We start from the raw sequence: 21,504 nt of genomic DNA, 5'->3' as shown, positions 1-21,504 counted from the left end.
TGATGTCTATGACTGATACTAAGCTAGCAGTTTCCACTACTTGTGACGGATATCAAAGAATCATTTGTGTTGGCCGACACGTTCATAATGAAATGGTCACTAACTCCGGTAACTTTCCAGATTTACATACATGTGATTTTGGCACTGCCAAATTTTACCGTTTAATTTCTTTAACTCCCAAGTCTATTGGGGGGAAAAAAAACAACCCAAGAGTCTTCTCTTTTAAAAACTTTTATTAGGCATTGCTAGATGATGCAGCACATGTCTTGCACACATCATGCAAGTAAACAGCACTCCACAGGAATCCATACAACAGTTCATACAGTGACAACCAAAGTAGTTGATTCTCATCATAGTTTTCATCCAAGCAGAAAGAATGTCGTTATACCCCACCATGAGATCTAATCTCAGGAGTAAGATTACTCTTCCATTCTAAAACAATCAACCAGAAACAATTAAACAAAGAAGCCCAACCACAACAAAAAGCCACAGAGACCTTACCGGAAGTTCAAAATCGAACTCGAAAACATCACAAGGTATCCATCTTTTGAAAGATTTGTCCTTAAAATTTGTGTGATCTGACACTTGGGTTGCTTTTACCGCCAGCAGCAGGTGAGATTGTATTTATGACGAAGGAGCAGTACATGGATACATATCCACTGAAAATTCTTGAGGTAATAGATTTTTTAATTTCACTGCTTAAAAAAAAAAAGATCTGTTAATTTCCACGTCCTGTCCAGCAGGACTTATCTGTTGGCAGGAAGATTTGTTTCCTCTTTTTTCTTTGTCAAATATTTACACATATTTGCATATACAACCTGTGTCTTTGTCTTTTCTAAGCACATGATTTATTTTAATTATTCATTATACATTCATCAGGAAAAGTTGAGTTATATTCTATGCTACATAAAGAATACAACAAAACCAGCTTTTTGTATAAAACTAACACAAAAGACAAAGACAAAGACCAAGAAGAGCAAGGTAATATATTGTACAAAATGTCTCAATGTCAATAAAGCCCACTGCGAATGAATAACTTTGTGTAAATAGCAAACACCATCATTCTTCAGCATCCGTGTGAAGTAGATTACAGATAAAATATTGCCACAGACAAAGGTAGGAAATGGGTCAAACTCTTTAAGTACCATATAATTACTTTTATTTCTAATACTTTTTGTAAAGTAATTTTGTCCTAATTGGAGCTATAAAGATTGATAGCCATTCTAACTCCCATTTTAAACTTTAATAATCAGTATTCTTTTTGGTGGTTTAAAAACACAATTCAATTATAATGGCTTCAATATTCTTTTAAAAAATACTTAGCTTAAAAATGAGCAATGAATTTAAGAAAAATATATCGGCTAACCTGCTGTTCTAGAGATAATACAGTGAATGAAAGTAGCGAATGCAGTCTCTCTATGTATATTCCTAAAGATACACTGTCTCATCAGCACTTTAAACAGAGGGATCAAGGAACACTCACAAAAAAAATTATGGCTCTTTAGATAAGAAATAAAGTCAAGTGAAAAAAATAAGGCACTAATAATGTATATAAATGTTTTATACTCTCATCACACAAAGCACCATATGGAAGGTTAAAGGGACTATGTATTAGTGCTATTGGAAAATGGAAATAAACCTAGTTTCCCCTGACTTCTATTCACTAATTTCTTCTTTCCTTTTCAGTAATTAATGTAAAAACACTAAAATATCGGGGGAAATTACATATTATGCTAAAAGCATAATTCATGGAACTGGCAGCATTAAATAATCATTTGGAAATAAAATGTTGATTACTCTAAAAATGTAAGAAATTAAAGTCTTAAATACTCCTGATTTTTTAACATTTTCATCGCCACAGACTTTGTTTTTTCCTTTCCAATTTTCTTCTATGGATTTCTACATAAGGTATTAGTAATATTTTCTATTTTTAAAATTTTATTTCTACATGCTTCTTTCTTAAAATATATTCAAAATGGTTTCCTCCACATAGTTTTATGAATACCAAAGTTAATAGTATGACTAATGAAATGTAGAAAAAGTTAAAAAATAAAATTACATAAATATTTTCCAATATCATTGAAAAAGTAAAGAAAATCTCTTTTCAACCTGGCTTGTATATAAATATGGAAAATATTATGACATATTATTTAGAAAGTGGCTACATATTTTACAGAAAATGAAAAACATGTAATATAATGAAACTATGGACAAGATCTCATACAAAGTACTAGTTAAAGTCATTCATCTTAAAATTAAGAAATTCTTATTTGCAATTATTTGTCAGAATGTAATTAAAATGGGATATATTCTTGTAATTCAATCAGGAGATGACAATACTCTTTAGAACTGCAGTTTCTAAACATACAGTAATGAGATTAAACACCCAAACATTTTTCTTTTTAGCATTTTAAATTCTTTGTGGAAAAAGAGAATGTGAATAATAGCCCCACAGTTTTGCAATATATATATACATATAAATATATTTGTTTCACGAATATATCTGATAATCAATTTGTTTAAAATAGAAACAAGACAACCAACTGTTGTGGCTTTTTAATAAATAATGTGTTAACATTTTTATGCTACTGTGTTTGTGTTCCTTCTACACAGTTATTCTGTGACCTCTCAGAATTTACTATTTATTAAGTTAAAAATCTCTTTCATAAGCAACAAGACTGTCAATTAATTTTCATATTAAAAATCTGTAAAAGATTGTCCTTGTCAAGGTAAATAGTTATATATATATGTATCAGTTAGTGTTCTAGGTTTCATATGAAATGTTTGGTTTACTTTTTTCACCATCATCTATAGAATTTTAATTATGATGAAAATGATCAAATAACAAAATTAATCTGTTGCTGTACAGAACTTAAAAACATGGCCTTAGAAAAAGGGTTTGGAATCAGCTGATAAAAATTTATAATTTATCTAGAATTTTATTTATAAAGGAACATAAAGCATGCTAATTTTGTATAAACTGAAAAAAATCAGATATTTCTATCAAATATTTAGAAACAATAAAAATGTAATATGTGGACACAGAGGAAGTAATACGTTAATGAAAAATATTATTTTTAGGAACTTGGCTGTATTATTGAGACTACTTCTCCACCTGGGGCATGAGGTGACCGCCTAACTTTACATGGAATCAATGACCTCCAGCAGTCAATGACCTGCCAGATACAAGGAAGAAACTGAAGTGACATTATCTGAGCAATTTTTGAGGCTTTTTAACACCCAAGTTTGATTCTCCCTTGAACTTTTCCATATCATATAATAAACCTATACTAAATATATCTTGAGTGTGGCTTATATCTAAGTCATATGAAAAAGTAGAACATTTGCAAATGGCACATGGTTTCTCTAGAATAGGGCTGATTATCAGTTATAGTCAATGCCATCTACTTTAGATAATCAAAAAGTCTAATAATGTTTATGGAGTAAGAATCCATGGTCAAGTCTTACATACAAATGCTACACTATTATTAACCAGCCCTAAGCTAAGCTGTAGGACTTTCTGTTAAAACAAAGACCCCAAACCATACATCTGGCCATCCTGGATGCATCAAGAATGACTTGTGGTCAGACTGGATGATTGACCACAAATGCTTTCTGTCCAACCAATATGAAAACACAATATGGACCTTACAATATTCATGAATCAACTTCTGAAGCTTGGTTGTAGAGTATTTCTAGGCTCTCTGATCCAACTGACATCTTTTCATTCATTTTACTTCTTGTCAGAGGGCTGGGCAGGGTTCTCCAACCCCTATGAAGAAGAGGGACAGTGTTCCAGGTATCCTGAGATGCTTCAACTTACAGATGAAAGAAACCAAGATAAATTATGTTTACTATGCAGGCCAAATTATAGAGTCCTTTCAGTTTGAATGTTATTTCATTAGAGTCAAGAGTTAATGGTGAGACAGAATTCATCCCACACTTGGTCAAGATGGGATAGGGGACTGCAGATGAAAAAAGCAAGATAAATAGGAAATCTAAAAAGAAAACAGAAACTTGATGTTGAATTATGTGTCATTTAACAAGCCGGGAAGAAAGTCATTTAATATGATGGAATAGAGTGACAAAAATGTGAGATACATCTGAAAAACAAACAAAAAAATTTCTACGCTATTAAGACTGTGCAATCTAAGTGATTCAGAGTTAAATACATCTACTAGAATTTCTTTTATAAGCTAAAAGGAAGTGGCAAAAAAAAAAAAGGCAGTAGCAATCTTCCATGGGTTTTTTTTTTTTTGATTTATTGCCTTTAAATCTATATTGTTTTTCTCAAAATAGTCACTTCTTTAGCCAAAAAAAGAATATAGTTCAGAATATGCATAATTACATGCTGCTAAAATTAGCACTACGTATAGGGATATGTAAAGTATGTGATATACGGAGGCTTCAGCTAATGCTCCAGACAGTTACAAGTCTCACACTATTGTGACTCTCTTGCTTCTTGGGTTTTGATAAAGGTGACTACAGTTCTAGCCCCAGAACAGTGATGTACAATAAAAGCCCCACATAACAGCTGGCTATGAACTGAGTATTAGTTCTACCCTCTAAACCAGCGCTACAAAGGAGTGCCTTTCTGTTTTAAAGGTTTATATCCTTGGTTTGCATTGAAAAGGTACCATTTCACAATCTTGAATACTCCCCAAATTTGGAACTGTGATTTTGTTCAGACTATTTTTTTAATGAGTCTATAACATTATTTCAGTTTTATTAAAGTAATAATTATAGATATTCATACTAAAATGGGATTTGCAACTTATTTTCCAAAGGAGGAGGAAAATGTCAATTAAAATACAATGATCTGAAAAATAAAATATGTTCAAACTGGCTGTTAATGGTAGTGTTGATTACTAGTCAGTAGAATTTAGAGATTTCATTTTTTATTTTTATAGATTTTAATGTTATAGATTTCATGAAAAATGAAAATGCCATTAAAACTTGCAGTAAAAGTTAACGTTTTAAACAAACATTCCAACTAGGTTATTAGGTAACATTTATTAATTACTTGCTATGTTTCAGATCCTAATACCAATTTCTAGGCTTACTATAATTTTAGAAACTTGGCCACATCTTTTTCAGGTATGTTTTACTGTTTAAAATTTTTAGCTTCTGATTCTACTCCTCCCCAACAAATTTAAAGAGGTGACATAAATTGGCTAACAGTTATTCTACTGTCTCCTCAAAATATCATGATTAGTATCTTCAACTCTGTCAAATTACTCAAATGGCACAAATATTTTAAAGTGCATTATTGGATCTTAAGGCTGTATTTATAATAGACATTAGCACAAAACAATAAAGCTGACTATGAGTAAGCTTACTTTCAATAGCTGGGCTAGATTTCAGCCACAAGATTTGAGGACAAGCATACAGTCCAATGGGAAGATTGACATTAAGGCATATGTGCAGCTTGCTTATAAGATTCAAATATAAAATGGCATTTGGCATGAATTTTTTTATTTTGGTACTTAATGAAATATACCAATTAATGTTATTTAGGCTACTAACTTTTGTATAATTATGAATTGAGCAGATAGCATGGAACAACTGCATTGTTGAACATGGGAGAAACTGGATCGATGTGTTGGGGGATGGGGGTATGTCCTCAAGTTTGAAAATGGTTGAGAAGGAATGCTAATGCTTTGCCTGTGCTGGAGTGAGTGTTTCATCCCCCCTCCTCTGCCCCGTCTCTTCTCATCTTTCCTAGTGCAGGAGCTGTTGGAGTCTCAGAGGAGTGTAGAAAAAAGAGGTCGGGGATGAATCACCAGGAACCGGAAGTGTAGTTTGAAGGTCTTTCAGGGGAGCGATGGGCCATACATTTGGGGGGTAGGATTGAAAAGTAAAGACTCATCTGGGGACTTAGGATTTAAGAGATCGGGGGTGGTGCAGGACAGGGAATTTCCTGACAGGCACCACTGAATCCTGGTATCATGGCAGAGAATAGTACAATTAACGATATCAGGTTGTAGCCTGATATCAGGTTGTAGCCTGTTTAATGATCTCTGATTGTTTTCCTGTCTGTTCTACCTTAAGGGTACAATAGCACCTATCAGAAAATCAAGGTGATGGCAACAGAATGCTGTTTGTGCCAAAAGATTTGACCCCTTTTCTTCTTCCTAACTCCACATACAGAAGTTCTTAGGGAACTGATGAGACTTATTATAAAATAAATGTTTCATATTATTTCAAATTTATTAGTATCCCAACAAATCACCAAGCCTTACATATAGTCAAATTTATTTTTCTATGGATAACTGTGGTCATTCCTAATTGCCAACGTATTGCTTCCTACTTTTCACAACGGCATAATTAAGTTCCTTTGGGGAGCAACATGCATGAACATGGATAGTGTTTTAAAAAAATGTGACAAACATGATCACTTTGGCTATTTCATTTAAATCCCTCAAGTTTTAAAACTAGGCAATCCAAATATCAATGCATCTTTCTCACATTATCTTACAGACATCTCACTGCATTTTATTTTTATTAGAATAAGATGAATTTTCTTTTATGTGTTGGCAAGATATTTATTTGGCTAATCAAGCACGGGAAGAAATTATCCTGCACAAGATGCTTTTCTTTAAAAATTATGCCATTTTACACATTCTTTCTCCAAGAAAATTGTCTAAAGTATATTATCTCTATGATCTCGTTCACTGAAAATGCATTAAAATTTTATTACAAATATAAAAACCAAATTAAAAAACTTACGGAAATGTTCACACAGTGACAAATACATATATAAAGGATCTTCACTAATGCTTTGTAACAGAGAAGGGAAAACGATACGGATGTCCATTCAAAGGGGGACTAATTAAATAAATTAAAGTATAGCCCCACAACAGAATATGTAGTAATTTATAAAAGAATGAGGTAAATCTATTTAAGATTTTATGGAAGGGTGTCTACCAATACATAGTAAAATGAACAATAGTCACAGGGCAGTAAGAATATTATTATTCACTTCATACAAAACCAACACACACAGATACACAACACACACACTTGTTTACTTACTTGTATATTTGTAAAAAGTATCTGGAAGGACACTTAGACCAAATCATTAACAGTGGTCACCCCTAGAAAATAAGGGGTGAGGAAAAGCAGAGGAATTTGTGTTTTATAATTCTCTACAGTTTGACTTTTTTAAAAGGAGCATATATTAAATTTACAGTGAAAACATATAAAAAAAATGACAAGCCTTGTATAAAAAAGGTCTTCATTGTAAGTGCATGCTTCTTTTTTTCTAAAGTCGTTTTTAGAATTTATCCCAAAAGGTATGATTGTTTTACCTTCAATGTTGGCACTAACATATAAATAATCTCTTTTATTTTTCTTCTCCCTTTTTAAGATCTTGATGATACTTAGTAAAAAAAAAATTCACAAATAACTGCTTTAAGTCACTAGCAGGGAAAGGCCCAATATATACCAACTTTGAAAGCAAAAATGGCTATGTTAATTTTATGCAATAGAAAAATGAAAATCCTGTGCAACACTGTGCACACTATTGCAAGCGTTGATGAAAGAGCATTGGCTGATAACAGATGCCACTCTGTAACTGGAAAATTGGAACGTTTCCAAATAATATAAAAATACCTCCAAAAGATAAGTTATTCAAAGAAAGGAATAAAAATCCCTGAGTAGGCAAAAGACAACAGATACAATAACCTAAGAAAATAGATTACCCAGGACCAGAGAGTATATTATTTAGCCAGTTGGTATATATGTATTCATATGCAGCTATGTACATATATCTAAATATAGACACATACATATACCATACATAAACACACCCACTAGGTTTAGAATTCATCATATGCACACATCATCAACCTACACCTAAGTCCAGGAAAAGAGAGACTGATTTACAAAAATTAAGCACTCTTACAACAGAATTACATAGATTTAGGGCTAGAAATTCTATTCTCTCAGCTTTAATACTAGAGCACATAAAATAGGCACTCAATAAATATTTGTTGGATGGATAGAAGGTTGGATGAATGGAAAGATGAAATGGGAAGCCAAGGCATTGCTCCTTCTTGTTATCATACTATGCTTTAGAAATTGCTATTCCGGGACCATCAGTGGTACACCCTCCTCTAACTGGAAATAGACCCATTGAGCAGTCTAGCTTTTCTGAGTGTCATTCAGAAAGAATGGAAGTGCTGGCTTGTTTATCCAAGCAAGTAATCTTCACAATCATGGACTTTTTAGATCAAATAAAAAAGATACATGTTCTTATATTCTGGAGCCCAACAAGAGAAACCATCCATGTTAATGCATGTTTTATCACATAATCTATTTCAATTCAGAAGAGGTTGCTGACAGATAAATGCTACATCTATGCCAATAGCTAATGCTAAGGATTTGGAGACAAGTGGGACAGGCTTCTTAGGGTCTTTACTTCCCTTCTGCTGATGAACATTCGTGACGAAAACAAACAAACAAACCCCATAGTTTTGTTACTTGTCCTTTTCTTATTTTTAAAGACTTCTCAGCTTGGTAAAATGTCCTGAAAATATTTCCTTCATTTTTTATTTTTGTTTTCTTCTCCAAAAGCAGTTTATATTTTAGATAAACCCACAAACACAAAGTTTTGTTTCAAATCATCCCTCTGTAAGAAGATACCAACACATTTATTATGTGTTTAAGCAGTAAACATAAAAATCCTTCAAAAATAGTATTTGTTTTTATGAAAAACTTGGGGACAAATGAGAGAGACAGATTGAGCAGAGGTAGAGGGTGGGGTTTTAAATAATATATGTTTAACTTAAAGCTTAATTATTGTAATTCTAAGTTGGTTAAAAAATTAGCAGAATAGGGATTTGTTTAAAGGCTGCTTTCAGCAGTTCTCTCTACAGCAAACTTGTTATTTAAATTAAATATAGAGTAAAGCAAGTATGCCAACAAATAAGAAATCTGAAAAGACTGGTGGTCAGGTCCTGAGCATTTTCTAAAAGCAGTCTATCAGTTTTGTCAGTTTATAAAGTTTGATAATCCTTGAGGAGACATTGTACAAGTGTCTGTGTGTGTGTGAGACAGAGAGAGAGAAGGAACAGAAAGGCTCAACATTGAAGTAACCTGTTGTCTATGTTGGCTTTAATTCAGTATGAGAGCAGATTATGCCCACAAAAGAACGATCATCTTTAAATATTTCCATGAAAATGTGGAAAAATAGTGTAGAGGCATGGAACTTGACAAGTACAAGTTATTGGACCTAGTTTTAATGTAGATATGTATATACACACATTCACACCCCTGCACATATACACCTCAGTAACTCACGATTCTTCTCATTAATTTAGTTTCATTAGTTCCCTTTTGGGCATTGAGATTTTTTTTTAACAGAGATAGCATTTGAAGGATGAAGGAATTATACTGCTTGGGCCACAGATGGAAACAAGGGCATATGATGAGCCTTCATCTTCTGAAAAATGGCCTTGCTTGCTCGTACAGGTGGGACTTCAGTTATTCACACCATGTCTCAGAAGAGGGCCTGGAGGGAAGTTCAGGTACAAAGACAGTCCAAGCAATGCTCAGGAGAGGCATGCTCAGACAGTGCTGAGGATAACTGGTTCTTAATGAAAATATTTTCTTCCAAGAACCATTAAGAAGATCAGAGTTATGATATAGATGTTTCTAGTCTATGAAAGTGACCATTTTGTAAAAGCAGCAATCTGTATAAGGAAAGGACAGGATACCATGGTGGGAATGCACCGGAGCTAGAGGCATTGTGGAGAAGAGATGGTGGAAGGTTCCTCTTGGCGGTTTTCAGGACGAGTGTACAATTCTGTGCAGCTCCTACCCGGCCCTGCTGACTTAGGTGAGGTTGTCTGCATTCACCAGTGCATTCCTGTCCGTGATCGTTTTCTCTGTTTTTTACAAAGGCAATAGATAGGAAACACAAATAAACCTGGGGATTAAAAAAAAACAAAACAAGATTAAAGCTAATTCAGAGGACAGGCATTTAGTTTTATACATTTGAAAATTTTCTAGTTTCAAATTTTCACTTTGCAAAACTGTTTATAAATCATCATTATTTAGTAAGACAGGAAGACGAAAAGAGGGAAGATACATTTGCTATGAAATGTACTTAATTCCTCAAGATTTCATTCTTTATTATTTTGTGTTAGGTCTCTCTCTCCCTTTTAACAACCTCTGTAACACCAGTATGAATATGAAATAGTTTTTTTTAAAATCAAAATATCCAAAATCAGGTTTAAGTCTTCTTTATCAGCCTTTGTCATGTCACTTGCACACTGGTATTCACACCTCAGTTTCAGGCAGTGTAGCACATTACTTAGAAATGTGCTGGGGAGCAAATGTCATGTTTGATCCCCAGTTCTACCTCTTCTGAGGTCCTAGTCAGCCTTCATTTCCTTGACTGTAAAATGCAGATAGTAACAGTAACTACTTCAGAAAGTCCCATTTATTGTAAGAACTAAAATATCAGTTACTTTATAATTCTAGCTGTTCTGCACATACAAATTACTTGCTAAATAGAACTTTATCTATAAAAATCACTGTATTTAGGACAAAAAAGAAATCCCATCAACCATGTGGAACAATCACCAAAGCAGCCTGTAGCTATAGTGTTTAATTTAAAATTCTCTAAGGCAATGGTTCCCAAAGTGTGGTCCCTGGACCATCACATGAGCATCACCTAACTCTTTAGAGTGAGAAGTCATGTGCCCTGAACCTATACTGAGTCAGAAACTGTGGGGAAGGAACCAGCAACCTGTTTTTTATCCAGCCATCAAGGTTATTATGAAGTACTAGAGTCTGAGAAACACTCATTTAAAATACACATTTTAATATACTTGTATGAATAAAACTGTATTTATCACTGATATATTTTCTATTTGTCAGTGCTCTAGCATATGTTGGGGATGTGTTCTTATACACATCAAAAGCATCTTTTTGACCCAGGGAACTCTTTTATCAGAACAAACCGAACACCTAAAGGTGTACCAAGGCCTCTTTTCTTTGATGCTCCAACCTGAACTCAGAATTGGAAAATCTGGGTTCTAGTTCACTGGACTCTTTTGCTAAAATACTAGTTTTGGAATTAAGAAGGGCTTAATAATGCTTTATAAGAAACATGAATCAAAGTGTTCATGAACTGAAAAATACAAATACATCCTATGTGATACAAGCTTCTCTGAAACTGTAAATCACAAGCTGATGTCTTATCTAGAGCAAGCATGGAGCAGGTACTGTGTCCACTTAATCACCGGCTCACACTGTTACATTTACACTCATATTCTGTCTGTGGCACTCAGAGAACTCTTATCTCAGATACGTTAAGTGCTTCTTACCGATTACAACTGCTATGGCCCCTAGTGCTAATCCCAAGACCAGGATTAGAGGTGCAACGAATAGTTTTCCAGCTGGAAAATAAAAGGCAAAACCATTTAGAGAGTTTTAAAACTAAAACTAAAAACAATTTCCGCAATGCTTTTTAATATCACAGCATATGTTATTTTAAGGAGTCTGTTTATAATTAAGGCAGTATTTCTCTAAGGAAACGTATCAGGGGTAGAACAAATATACACATGTAAGTTCAGTTACTTGACTCAAGTCCTGGGCACATGAGTCAGACACCTCATAGATCACTTATCCTTTATGACCAAAAAATTCCAAAGCTACTGGCTCACTTTATTCTACCAGGACCATTCATCTTTGTGTTTTTCCTTTAGATCTCTTCCATTTTTAATTTTTAAGATTCTGAAAGATTTAAGAAAGGAGTGACACATTCTCAATTGGTAGCAGAAAATCTAATTAGTTTGCAAAATGGAGAGCTAGTAGGTAGGAGTCACAGAGGGCTCTGCCCAAGCTCACATCTGAGAAAGTGATTTATTTACTTCTTCCATCCAAAGGAAGCTAACACCATGAACACTTAATACACTGGCTTACAAAGGGGATGCTTCAACACCATTGTTTAAGAAAATTACCAATAAACATACATTATATTAAAGGTTATTCAGGTGAATCATTTAACAAACTTTAAATGGAAGCACTTTTTAGAGGGCTGGATGCTAGCTGATGCCATCTGGCATCCTAAGTGAATAACTGAGAGATGATTAGAAGAAACTCTAGTTCCAGCACAGAGTTCACAGCTGGAACCCCACTGATGCTGAAAGGCACTAGCACAACAGTGGAGGCTAGTAGTTAACATCTTGTCATTATGTAGTAGTCTTGCCCTTAAGGTATGTGATGCAACAGTACATCTGCACAACCCAAACACAACAAGAGGTGAGGAAGGGACGGAGGGACTTAACGGCAGGTTACATAGCTGTTGAAGAATAAAGCAGTGACACCATTCTAAAGGACAGTAACTTGGAATAACCAATCACATTAAAAAATAGAAACAGAATGTAGTCGTTTGTTGGAAGTTTGTTGGAAAAATAGTAACCTTTTTATTCTTAAGAAACAGTCTTTGAAACCATAAAAAACAGATAGAAAATACAGTTTTTAATAACTAATTTTGAAAAATTGCCATTCAGTTGACACAATGTCTGTGTTTTTACCTACATTTTTCAGCACGGACAGAATCAATCAAGTAATACGAAATCTCACTGAACAGTTACATTTCATACATTCTTAAAGCTATGCTTGAGTTTAGAAATATTGACTTGCATATTCTAAAAGAATCTTTTTTTCTGTACATGTAGCTCAGTATGTTCATTTATGTTCCCTTTTTAGGTAATTATCAATATATTTTCATAATAGTGATGGAACATGACTATAAAGTAATGGCACTGATTTTTTTTTTTCCCCAAATATCACAGAACTCAAAGAACCAGACATGCACACTCTCTCTTTGGGAAGTAATAAACTTACTACAATCATGTAATCAATGTTTGATACATGTTTAAGTCTACTTTTGAAACTGTCTTGAGGACAGTTAAGCGGACTCTCTTATTTGTAGATCAGTAACAATTCTTTTAAAATACCATTCTCAACAGCTGAAACAATGTTCTATCACATCCATATAGCCTAACTCATGTAAATATTTTAGTCTTAATTTTTGTTCCCTGTTCTGCTATTTTAAATTATACTTGCAAATAAACTACTATCAGCCTAGATTTATCATGTTTTAAAATGTCCTTCATATTACTGTCACATTTCTTTCTTAAAGAATTGCACAAAATTTCCATTTCATTCAGTAGAGTATGGAAGGCCAGCATTTCATATTAACTTGACAAAATATTTGCTAACCAATAATCAAAAAAAAATTCATTTTATTTTAATTTACATTTCTCTGAGTGGTAATAACATTCAACCTTTTAAAACATGTTTATTGGCTATATGTATTTCTTCAACTTTGGTTCCTACTTCTTTTCTTTCTACAAAAATATTGATATTTATTTTTGGAGGGGTTTCCATTGCTTTTGTTCATCATATAAATTATTTGTCACCTAGAAATCAGTTAAAGACCTATATTTTCTTTACTATTTTATGATTTAATACTTTGAATACTTGTATGGAATAATAAGAGAATTCAGCATTTATTCTGTCGCTTTTATCCCCAACAGTATTCACTGAATAACCTCCCTACTTCTTACCAGGGAGACACCTCCATGTCACAAGCTGCTATGTATCCTCAAATCTCTCTTCTCCCTTATTCTCTAGGGGTAGAACCTCTGTAGTTGGGCACATGATCACATGGAATGTAGACCATTTTTCCATCCTCCAGCTGTGAGAGGAGGGTAGGCCCTTTCTCTGTCTCTGTCCAAGGACCTCTAGAGGCTGTGGTCCCAAACTGAGGAGCAAAATGGGTTACATCACACAAGGATGGTGGACAGGAGGCTTTGCTATAATCCGTCTTCTGGCTTACATGGCAGGGAAAAGGTAAAGCTTGAGACTTCCAGAGTGACTCCTTTCCCTGCCTTTTGTGGGGATGGGAGCGGTGGGGACCCATCTGCTTGCAGCGGTGGTCCACCTGCAGTTGGAGGCAGCCCACTAGAAGTGGGCTAGTGTGTGCAGGATGAAGAGCTCATTGTAAGGCCAGCTGCTCCCTACTTGTCCTGACACACATGACTACACACACATACAGAGAAGAAAACAGGCCAAAAAGAGAACCATTTACAGAAAGCTGACCATTAAAACATTTCAATAAAAACAGAAAAGACTGTACAAAGAAAATAGTTCCCTGCTGACAATGTTTATAGGCTGTCCATTCCACAGGCTATTCAATAACTGGACTCTAATTTTTATTGACCCGAGAAGAGGATTCTAGTGGCATCTAGGCAAACAGTGAGAAGACTCAAAGAGAATGCATTCAAAATATCACTGGACAAACAGTGCAGGAAATAACTTTCCTTATTTAAGAATGACTAAACAAAAAACAAGAAGGGAAAAAAAGATGGTCAAATCAAAGATTATTTAAAATAAAAAATGGAAGGAAACATCTTGCCTCAAAATGACATTGAACTAGGAAAGAAAATAACTAACAATGGAGGAAATACAGGGTTTGGTTTTTAGGTTGCTCATAGTATATATAGGCTTACAAGTAGGTTACAGCTCAAAACTTAATTTGCAGTTAGTTTTCTCATGGGAGTACTGTTATAAATAGGGGTTAGATTCCTTAGCTATTTCTCCAAAGTGTATTTAACTAATAAGTGCACATTGGTTGTATAATTATAATATATACCATCACAAGCAAATAAACAGAAAAGCACTGAAAATCATTAAAACCAATTTTGTCTATATTGAATGCTGTTGGCTGTGGAAAATTATGCTTAATTAAAGCTCAGAAAGGGTGTTTTTATAGAGATCAAGAAAGATTTTAGAAAATGATGGCACTGGTTTCTAGACGATGAAGTGAAATCTAAAATATATGTTCTATCATTTATCTGACCGAAGTATATCATTACCACTAGCTTTGTTCCAATTTGCCATCACACGATTCTAGCGAGAGGAGTGGTTCACAACAGTAATGAAGTGATGGAGGATGAAAGAGAGATATAAAGAGAGCTTTATGAAGTAATTAGCACAAGCAAGTGGAAAGGGAGAAATGTGAAAAATGTTAAAAAGTATTGCCTACACATGAGAAAGACTGCCAGAGAAAGAAAGAATGAAGCTCTGCATGATGAAAAAGAAATGTGTGTCAGGTCTGCTCCAGAGGAGTAGGGAGCTATTGGGAGAACTATTAGACCAGAAGAAAACTGCACTGCAAAGAGGTGGTGACATGAGGTCAGAGCAGGAATCTGTGTTTATGTCTGTATATTTGTTTATAAGACTATGTATTGCAGAGGATGAAGGCAGGGGTATAAAAGTCCATCCATAAAAGCATTGCACTTGGATGTTTAAACTTGAGTTTATATGCAATGTGGGCATTAGATGCTCACTTCACTAACTGTTAGTTATTAATATTAACTATTAATACAATAGAAAATATGCACAAATATATACAATGGCTTATCAACTATATAGATAAAATGGAACTTCATCACAGACTCTGAAACACAGGGATTTTTAAAATTGGACTACAAGTCTTCCATGGATGAACAGAGGACCTGCTGCTAGATACTGCCACTAGAAAAATAAAAATAAAAATAAATGACACTGTCCTCTTCCATCAAGAGGCTTACAGTAGGGTTTCAGAAGATTAATGACTTCATATTTCTGCAGTGTAAATAGTTATTTGTTTCTCGATCAAAATCTGCTTGCTCATGTAAGTAATGTCCTGCTAACAAACTTTTAAATTTTAAACTCAAAGGGATCGAAAATACCTCCCAACTATTGTGGGGGGTTAAGGCTCTACTAGGATACCTGGCAGGCGCCCAGATTTACCATGGCTACTCTGTTACATTCCTGAGTTCTGTTATCATCACTGCTCACTTCCCAGGGAAGAATCTTGCAAGTCAAGTCCGACACTCACCACAGACCGACCCTCGCACTAGTCTCCTTAGATGAGGTCTTTCTGGGAGGTAGCGATATTTGCATCCAAATATACTGAGGTTTGATGTGTGGTCTCCAAAGAAACGGAGCTGGCGGTATCTCTCCCCACATCGATAACAAAAATTAGTGTTACATTGTGAGCAGGTCATATGGTCACACCCTTCAGTTCTCTGGATGTGGATCTGTACCAGTGAAAGAGGGGAAGAAAACAAGTTATTAAATTTTTTAAAAAGCAAAGTCTGGCAAATGTGTGGAACAACACTTACAAGTTTCACCAAAATAAAAGCCTTACATTGTATTTCTGAGGCTGTTGGTTTGTCTCCAAGGCCATTTTTGTATCAAACCCTTTAACACATACAAAGCTCAATATTTCAGATGGCTCAAGCTGTTGGCTTATTTTGACTAATACAGATATAAACAACCACTTCCTAAAGGAAACTCGATTATCTTTCTAGACGCAGACCTAACTCAATCATTGCAAGGCAATTTAAAATGCTGTGAAAGTGTATTTTGTCAATGCCATGATCAGCAAGGAAAGGTGACTTGGGGAATAAGAAGAGATGAAGAGGGTTCCTTAGAAGAAAGGATGATGTAAAACTTTTTGTGAAAATCAAGGAGCAGATGTCTCTTTTTGCGGGAGGAAATGACAGCAGGTGTAAGTGTATTCACAATACTATTTTAGATTCCAGCTCAAATACCATTTGCAGATGCCTTTACAGGACTGTGTAGACAAATGCCACCTGTGCAACTAAACACCTCCTGCTACTGTTGCTATCAAGTTCCATGTGAATACAGCTTCACTCAGAGTGTAACAAGGATTTTCCTCTTGAATAGCCCACCTCAATGGGGTAGTCACCGTCTCAAAGCACTGAGGCCACATTACAATCAAGTTACTTCCCTTTGAGGTATAACTGGATGTTTGACTCAGAATCCTCGCGGACACTGCGTATACACCAGAGCCATCTTTCACTCAAGTATGTGTATGCTTTGTTTGTTAGGGGAATAATCATGAAACAGAACTTAACATTATTTCATTTAAAAAAGATTTGGTTACTTGGCCCAACTTTCCTGTGATTAAAACAGGATCTCCTGAAATAACAGTCTTCCCATTTCACCATAGAGTAGGTACTTACTACACTCAAGCCATATCTCACTCACCCTGATTTATTTATATACACATATATATATAAATAAATAAGCTTTTCCCTTAGAAAATTTATTTAAAATGTTTCCAGTGCTATTTTGACTACTTTCAGTTTCTATCCATGACTTTGCTTTACGACCAGTGTGTCAGGGAATATTTTAATGTGATTGGGAATGTCACAGGTAACCTGTGAGACGAACCCTTCAGTGGCTGCTTGATTCTTTCCAGTTAAGCCTTGGCTACAGTCCACACCTTTACAGATTTCATTTGAAATCAAGCTCTCCTTCCCCTGCTGCCCAGTGTAGCTTCCTGAGCTTCTGCAGTAGAGCAGTTATATTTTTTCAAAAACTGGCCAACGATTATGGACACGGGATAAAAAGCATCCAGGAAAAAGAGAAGATCTTTAATGTGAAAAGAGAAATTAAAAAGTTGAGAGTTAAAGAAAATTATCCATTTCAAAATACAGCCTTATTTTATAGGTTTTGTGAATAAAAATGTTGAAGTTGCTAACTCCAGATCATGAGCAATATTTAAGTTTTAGTGATTAACCAAAATTGCACACTTCAATTTAAAGGAACAATATCCATTTTAAAAGGACTTCTGAGGCTTTGAAAATAACAACAGATATCATAGTAATTGTGAAATTTTCATTGGAGTAATATACATATTTGTGAATCCATCCATCCGTCCATTCATTCATCCAACCATTCATTTACCTACTTACCTACCTACCAATCTGGAGAGTTTTTAAGTGATGATGACAAGTTCTGAAGACATAATAACTAACTACATAAAGGGCAGCACGTTGCAGGCAGAACAATCACTGGCACCCAGCAGACACTTAATAATTGATAGTTGAACAAACCAAGAAAGAAAAGTTTACTAAGAGGCTGGTAGGATGTTAGGTATTCAAAATCTAGGTAGACTGTAGGTTAAATGTCCATTCCTTCCCACTGGCTGATTGATTCTTGGCAGGTAAGCCTCAGCCCCACAGGGAAGCTGAAAGGACCTGAGCTTTGACTTCAAGAAGCCCTGTGTTTGAATTCCGGCTCCACTAGCTGTAAAAAAAAAAGACATTACTTCTTCTCTCCCAAGCTACAATTTAGATGATATTACTTATATGAGAATAAAAATGTGATAAATATGTACAGTGCCTAACCCACTGTTTAGCACATACTGAGTCGGATCAATAAAACATTGGTTCCATCTATTTCTTCCCCTTTACCCACCTAAAAATGTCAGAAACCAAACACCTGGGCAATGTAACTGCACACCCCCTGATTGCCAGGTGGTCCCCTTTCTCACTTCTTCATATGGGTGGTTCTTAGGCTGACCCTGGACTAGACAGCACCTTCCTGGATAGGCCAGGGCTAGCTTGTGGTCAAGGGCATATGAGCATCTATGGTCAAGGGTAACGACCAATCGTTATTTCGTCAGTAGAAGCAAAACTTGCTTTTCCTGCCATTGGTCATTTCATCTTTTCAAATTACATTGAATTTTTTTTTCTTTTACCTACAGTCTGGTCAGAGTGGATCCAGGTTTTGTGGGGCTTGAAGGTTATCTAATTGGAGAGGCCCACTTAAAGTAGAAGCATGTAAATTTACAAACATAAAGTAGACACAAGGCCTAAGAAGGGACCTGTGCAGGGGAAGGTCTCTGAAGCTGAAGCCCTGTAGCTTCCTGGTAATCTCTCCCCTAGTCCAGCACTTCTCCCCATTGTGATGTGAGTGATTCTGAAGAATGATCCCTGTGACCATATCCATTTAGCACAGCAGACGGCATTAAGGAACACTTAGGCCAAGGCCCTACTGAATCCTTGAACTATTTCTCATCCTTTAAACCTCCCAAGCACTAGGGGAACACATGCTCAGAGGCAACCGCTGAGCACCCAAAATAAAACTTACTTCATCATGTGCTCAACGTTTTAACTGTATGTTGAATCAGATCTTAATAGGGAGATAATAAAGCTTAACAAATTTCCTGGTCACATAACATTGTGTTGTGTGTGACCTATAAATGGAAAAGGACTAATATTTGTTTAGAGCCCATTATATGCCAAGCATTGTACATAGATTAGCACCTTTAAGCCTCAAAACCGCACCACGAGACTGGCATTCTTATTCATAACCAGGGCTCAGAAAATTAATCTGCTTGAGTGAATGGAGAGGGGATTTTGACTTCTGTCTGTTTCTTTATTATGCTAAGCAGCCTCTTGTTATAAACTTACAGATAAAAGCAGAGGGTCAATGGCATTCTTTGCTAACTGACCGCACAATCATGCCCGCTCTCCGGCACAAGGCATGTCCGAGTCTTTCTGCTTATTTTAGTTGCTCTCTAGGCCAATTCACATTCTTCCTTAAAATAATATCAAAACTTTCTCTGACTGGAAATTTGTTCCAATAAGTTAAACTTGTCACGGACAGTTCATTTGCCTCAAAATTGCAATACAATTTTCACTGTCTTTTTATATCTGCTTGTAATATTGTTTCATCATGTTCTAAAATCTTTATGTGGTATACTTATTATTTAAATAGTGAAGACTGCAATTTCTAGCCTCTTTTAACAGCCTTTTCTTATTTCTAAAAGAATATTTGAAACACGGCAGGCAACTAAAATATTGTTAGTCCAATAATATTTCTGCATAGGAAGTGATAAAATTCTAAGCCCTGACAATATAGGAACCTTGTACGTTGAAGGATTTTATGGTCCTATGGATTAACCTGAATATTTCACACACACAATGGCTAATTTCTAGCTCTCAAGCACACAGTGCTTCCTTTAATGTGACTGCAAATATATATCGATTATATATGAATATTTCATAACTACATGCTAAAAGAGAAATGAACTGACATAATGCAAGTTAACTTGTAACAGGAGATAATTACTTTTCACATTCACTAAGTGAGTTGTAATTTTGAACTCCTAACACCCAGGGGATAACAAATTTCATATGCTAAATGAGTTCCCTGAGAATATCTTTAAAGGTCACACTTTGACAATGCCCTCTGTTTCCAAAACATAGAGCCTTAAAAAGTAGGTTTAAATTATACTTATGCAAAGTCCATTTTATTTCTCAGTGAAGCTTTAAAAAATGTTAATTATAGCTTCAAAACATTAATCATTTTAGCTCTTCTAAAAACACAAACGAATCACCCAAGTGGCTATAATTTAGTATCAAAATTCTGTTTTTACTTAAGAGATGGAGACAGAGCAGAACAGACGAGATATTTCTAATCCATTAGATTAAATTGACTACTCATAAACCACAAACATCATTTGATTTGTTATCACCCACAAGGTTTCTTCTCACCATCTATACTGAATAAGGATGGCTGGTATGCAAGGAGTTGAATATTTAAACACTAAATGCTGCTTATACCTCTCTACACTTATAAGTCATGAGATAAATTGTTAAGGATATGCCAGATATTTCTTTAATAAGAGTTTGATATTAAGTCCACATTGTAGTAGACAGAAATGACAATGTGGACCCTGTTTGAGCCTATGACAGCCTTCATAACTCATATCAATACCTGTAATAAGAGATTAATCAACATATGTACATGACTTCTTCAAGTTTAAATTTAGTTTAATAAAATGACCACAAATTACTAAAAAGTAGAACAACCCAAATGTCCATCAACAGAGGACTGGATAAAGAAGATGTGGAATACACACACACACATACACACACAATATGGAATACTACTCAGCCATAAAAAAGAATAAAATAATGCTACTTGCAGCAACATGGATGAACCTGGAGATTATCATTCTAAGTGAAGTAAGCCAGAAAGAGAAAGAAAAATACCACATAATATCACTTATATGTGGAATCTAAAAAAAGGACATAATGAACTTATGTACAAAACAGAAACAGACTCACAGACATAGAGAACAGCTTTATGGTTACCAGTGGGTAAAGGGAGTAGGAAGGCATAAATTGAGAATTCAAAATTTGCATCCCTTGGGGAGTGAATGGAAATGCTAGCTGTCTTGATTGTGGTGGTGGTTTCACTGGTGTACACATGTGTCAAAATTCATCAAATTGTACATCTGAAATATGTGTAGTTCATGGTACAGGAATCATACCACAATAAAGGTGTTTTTAAAAAAAGAATTCAGCTTGTTACTTACAGATTCTACTTAATTATAAGGTGGAAGAATAACAATAAATGAACTGCTAAATATCCAATCCATTTTATAATTAAATCAGTACAATCTGCCCATAAGTATTTCTCTCCCCTTTCATGAAGAACTGAAGGCTTATTTTACTTTAAGCAGGAATTGATAACTAAATTAATTGTTATGTATTATTGTCATCAACAAATAATTTACTATATGTTTAAAAGCCTTTTTTTTACATATGTGCTTGCCTCAGTGGCTCTGATATTTGGAGGAATTCATTAGAGGCAACAATTGTGAGAAAAGTT

The 21,504-nt window shown here is 34.9% G+C and overlaps 1 protein-coding gene across 1 annotated transcript in view; it reads right to left on the bottom strand.

Annotated features, from left to right (window-relative positions):
* Nucleotides 1-215: 215 nt before the first annotated feature.
* Nucleotides 216-21,504, bottom strand: part of RNF217 (ring finger protein 217) — a 120,353-nt gene continuing 99,064 nt past the window's right edge. Inside the window, exons 4-6 of the mRNA XM_031680102.2 lie at nucleotides 15,905-16,106; nucleotides 11,337-11,408; nucleotides 216-9,931 (exon numbers count right to left, since the gene is read on the bottom strand). Coding sequence (XP_031535962.2) covers nucleotides 9,858-9,931; nucleotides 11,337-11,408; nucleotides 15,905-16,106 — 348 coding nt within the window. The 3' untranslated portion in view covers nucleotides 216-9,857. The remainder of the gene's footprint in view (nucleotides 9,932-11,336; nucleotides 11,409-15,904; nucleotides 16,107-21,504) is intronic.

This window comes from Vicugna pacos, chromosome 8, assembly GCF_048564905.1.
Source record: "Vicugna pacos chromosome 8, VicPac4, whole genome shotgun sequence".
Lineage (NCBI taxonomy): Eukaryota > Metazoa > Chordata > Mammalia > Artiodactyla > Camelidae > Vicugna > Vicugna pacos.
This window is presented reverse-complemented; position numbering and strand designations above follow the sequence as displayed.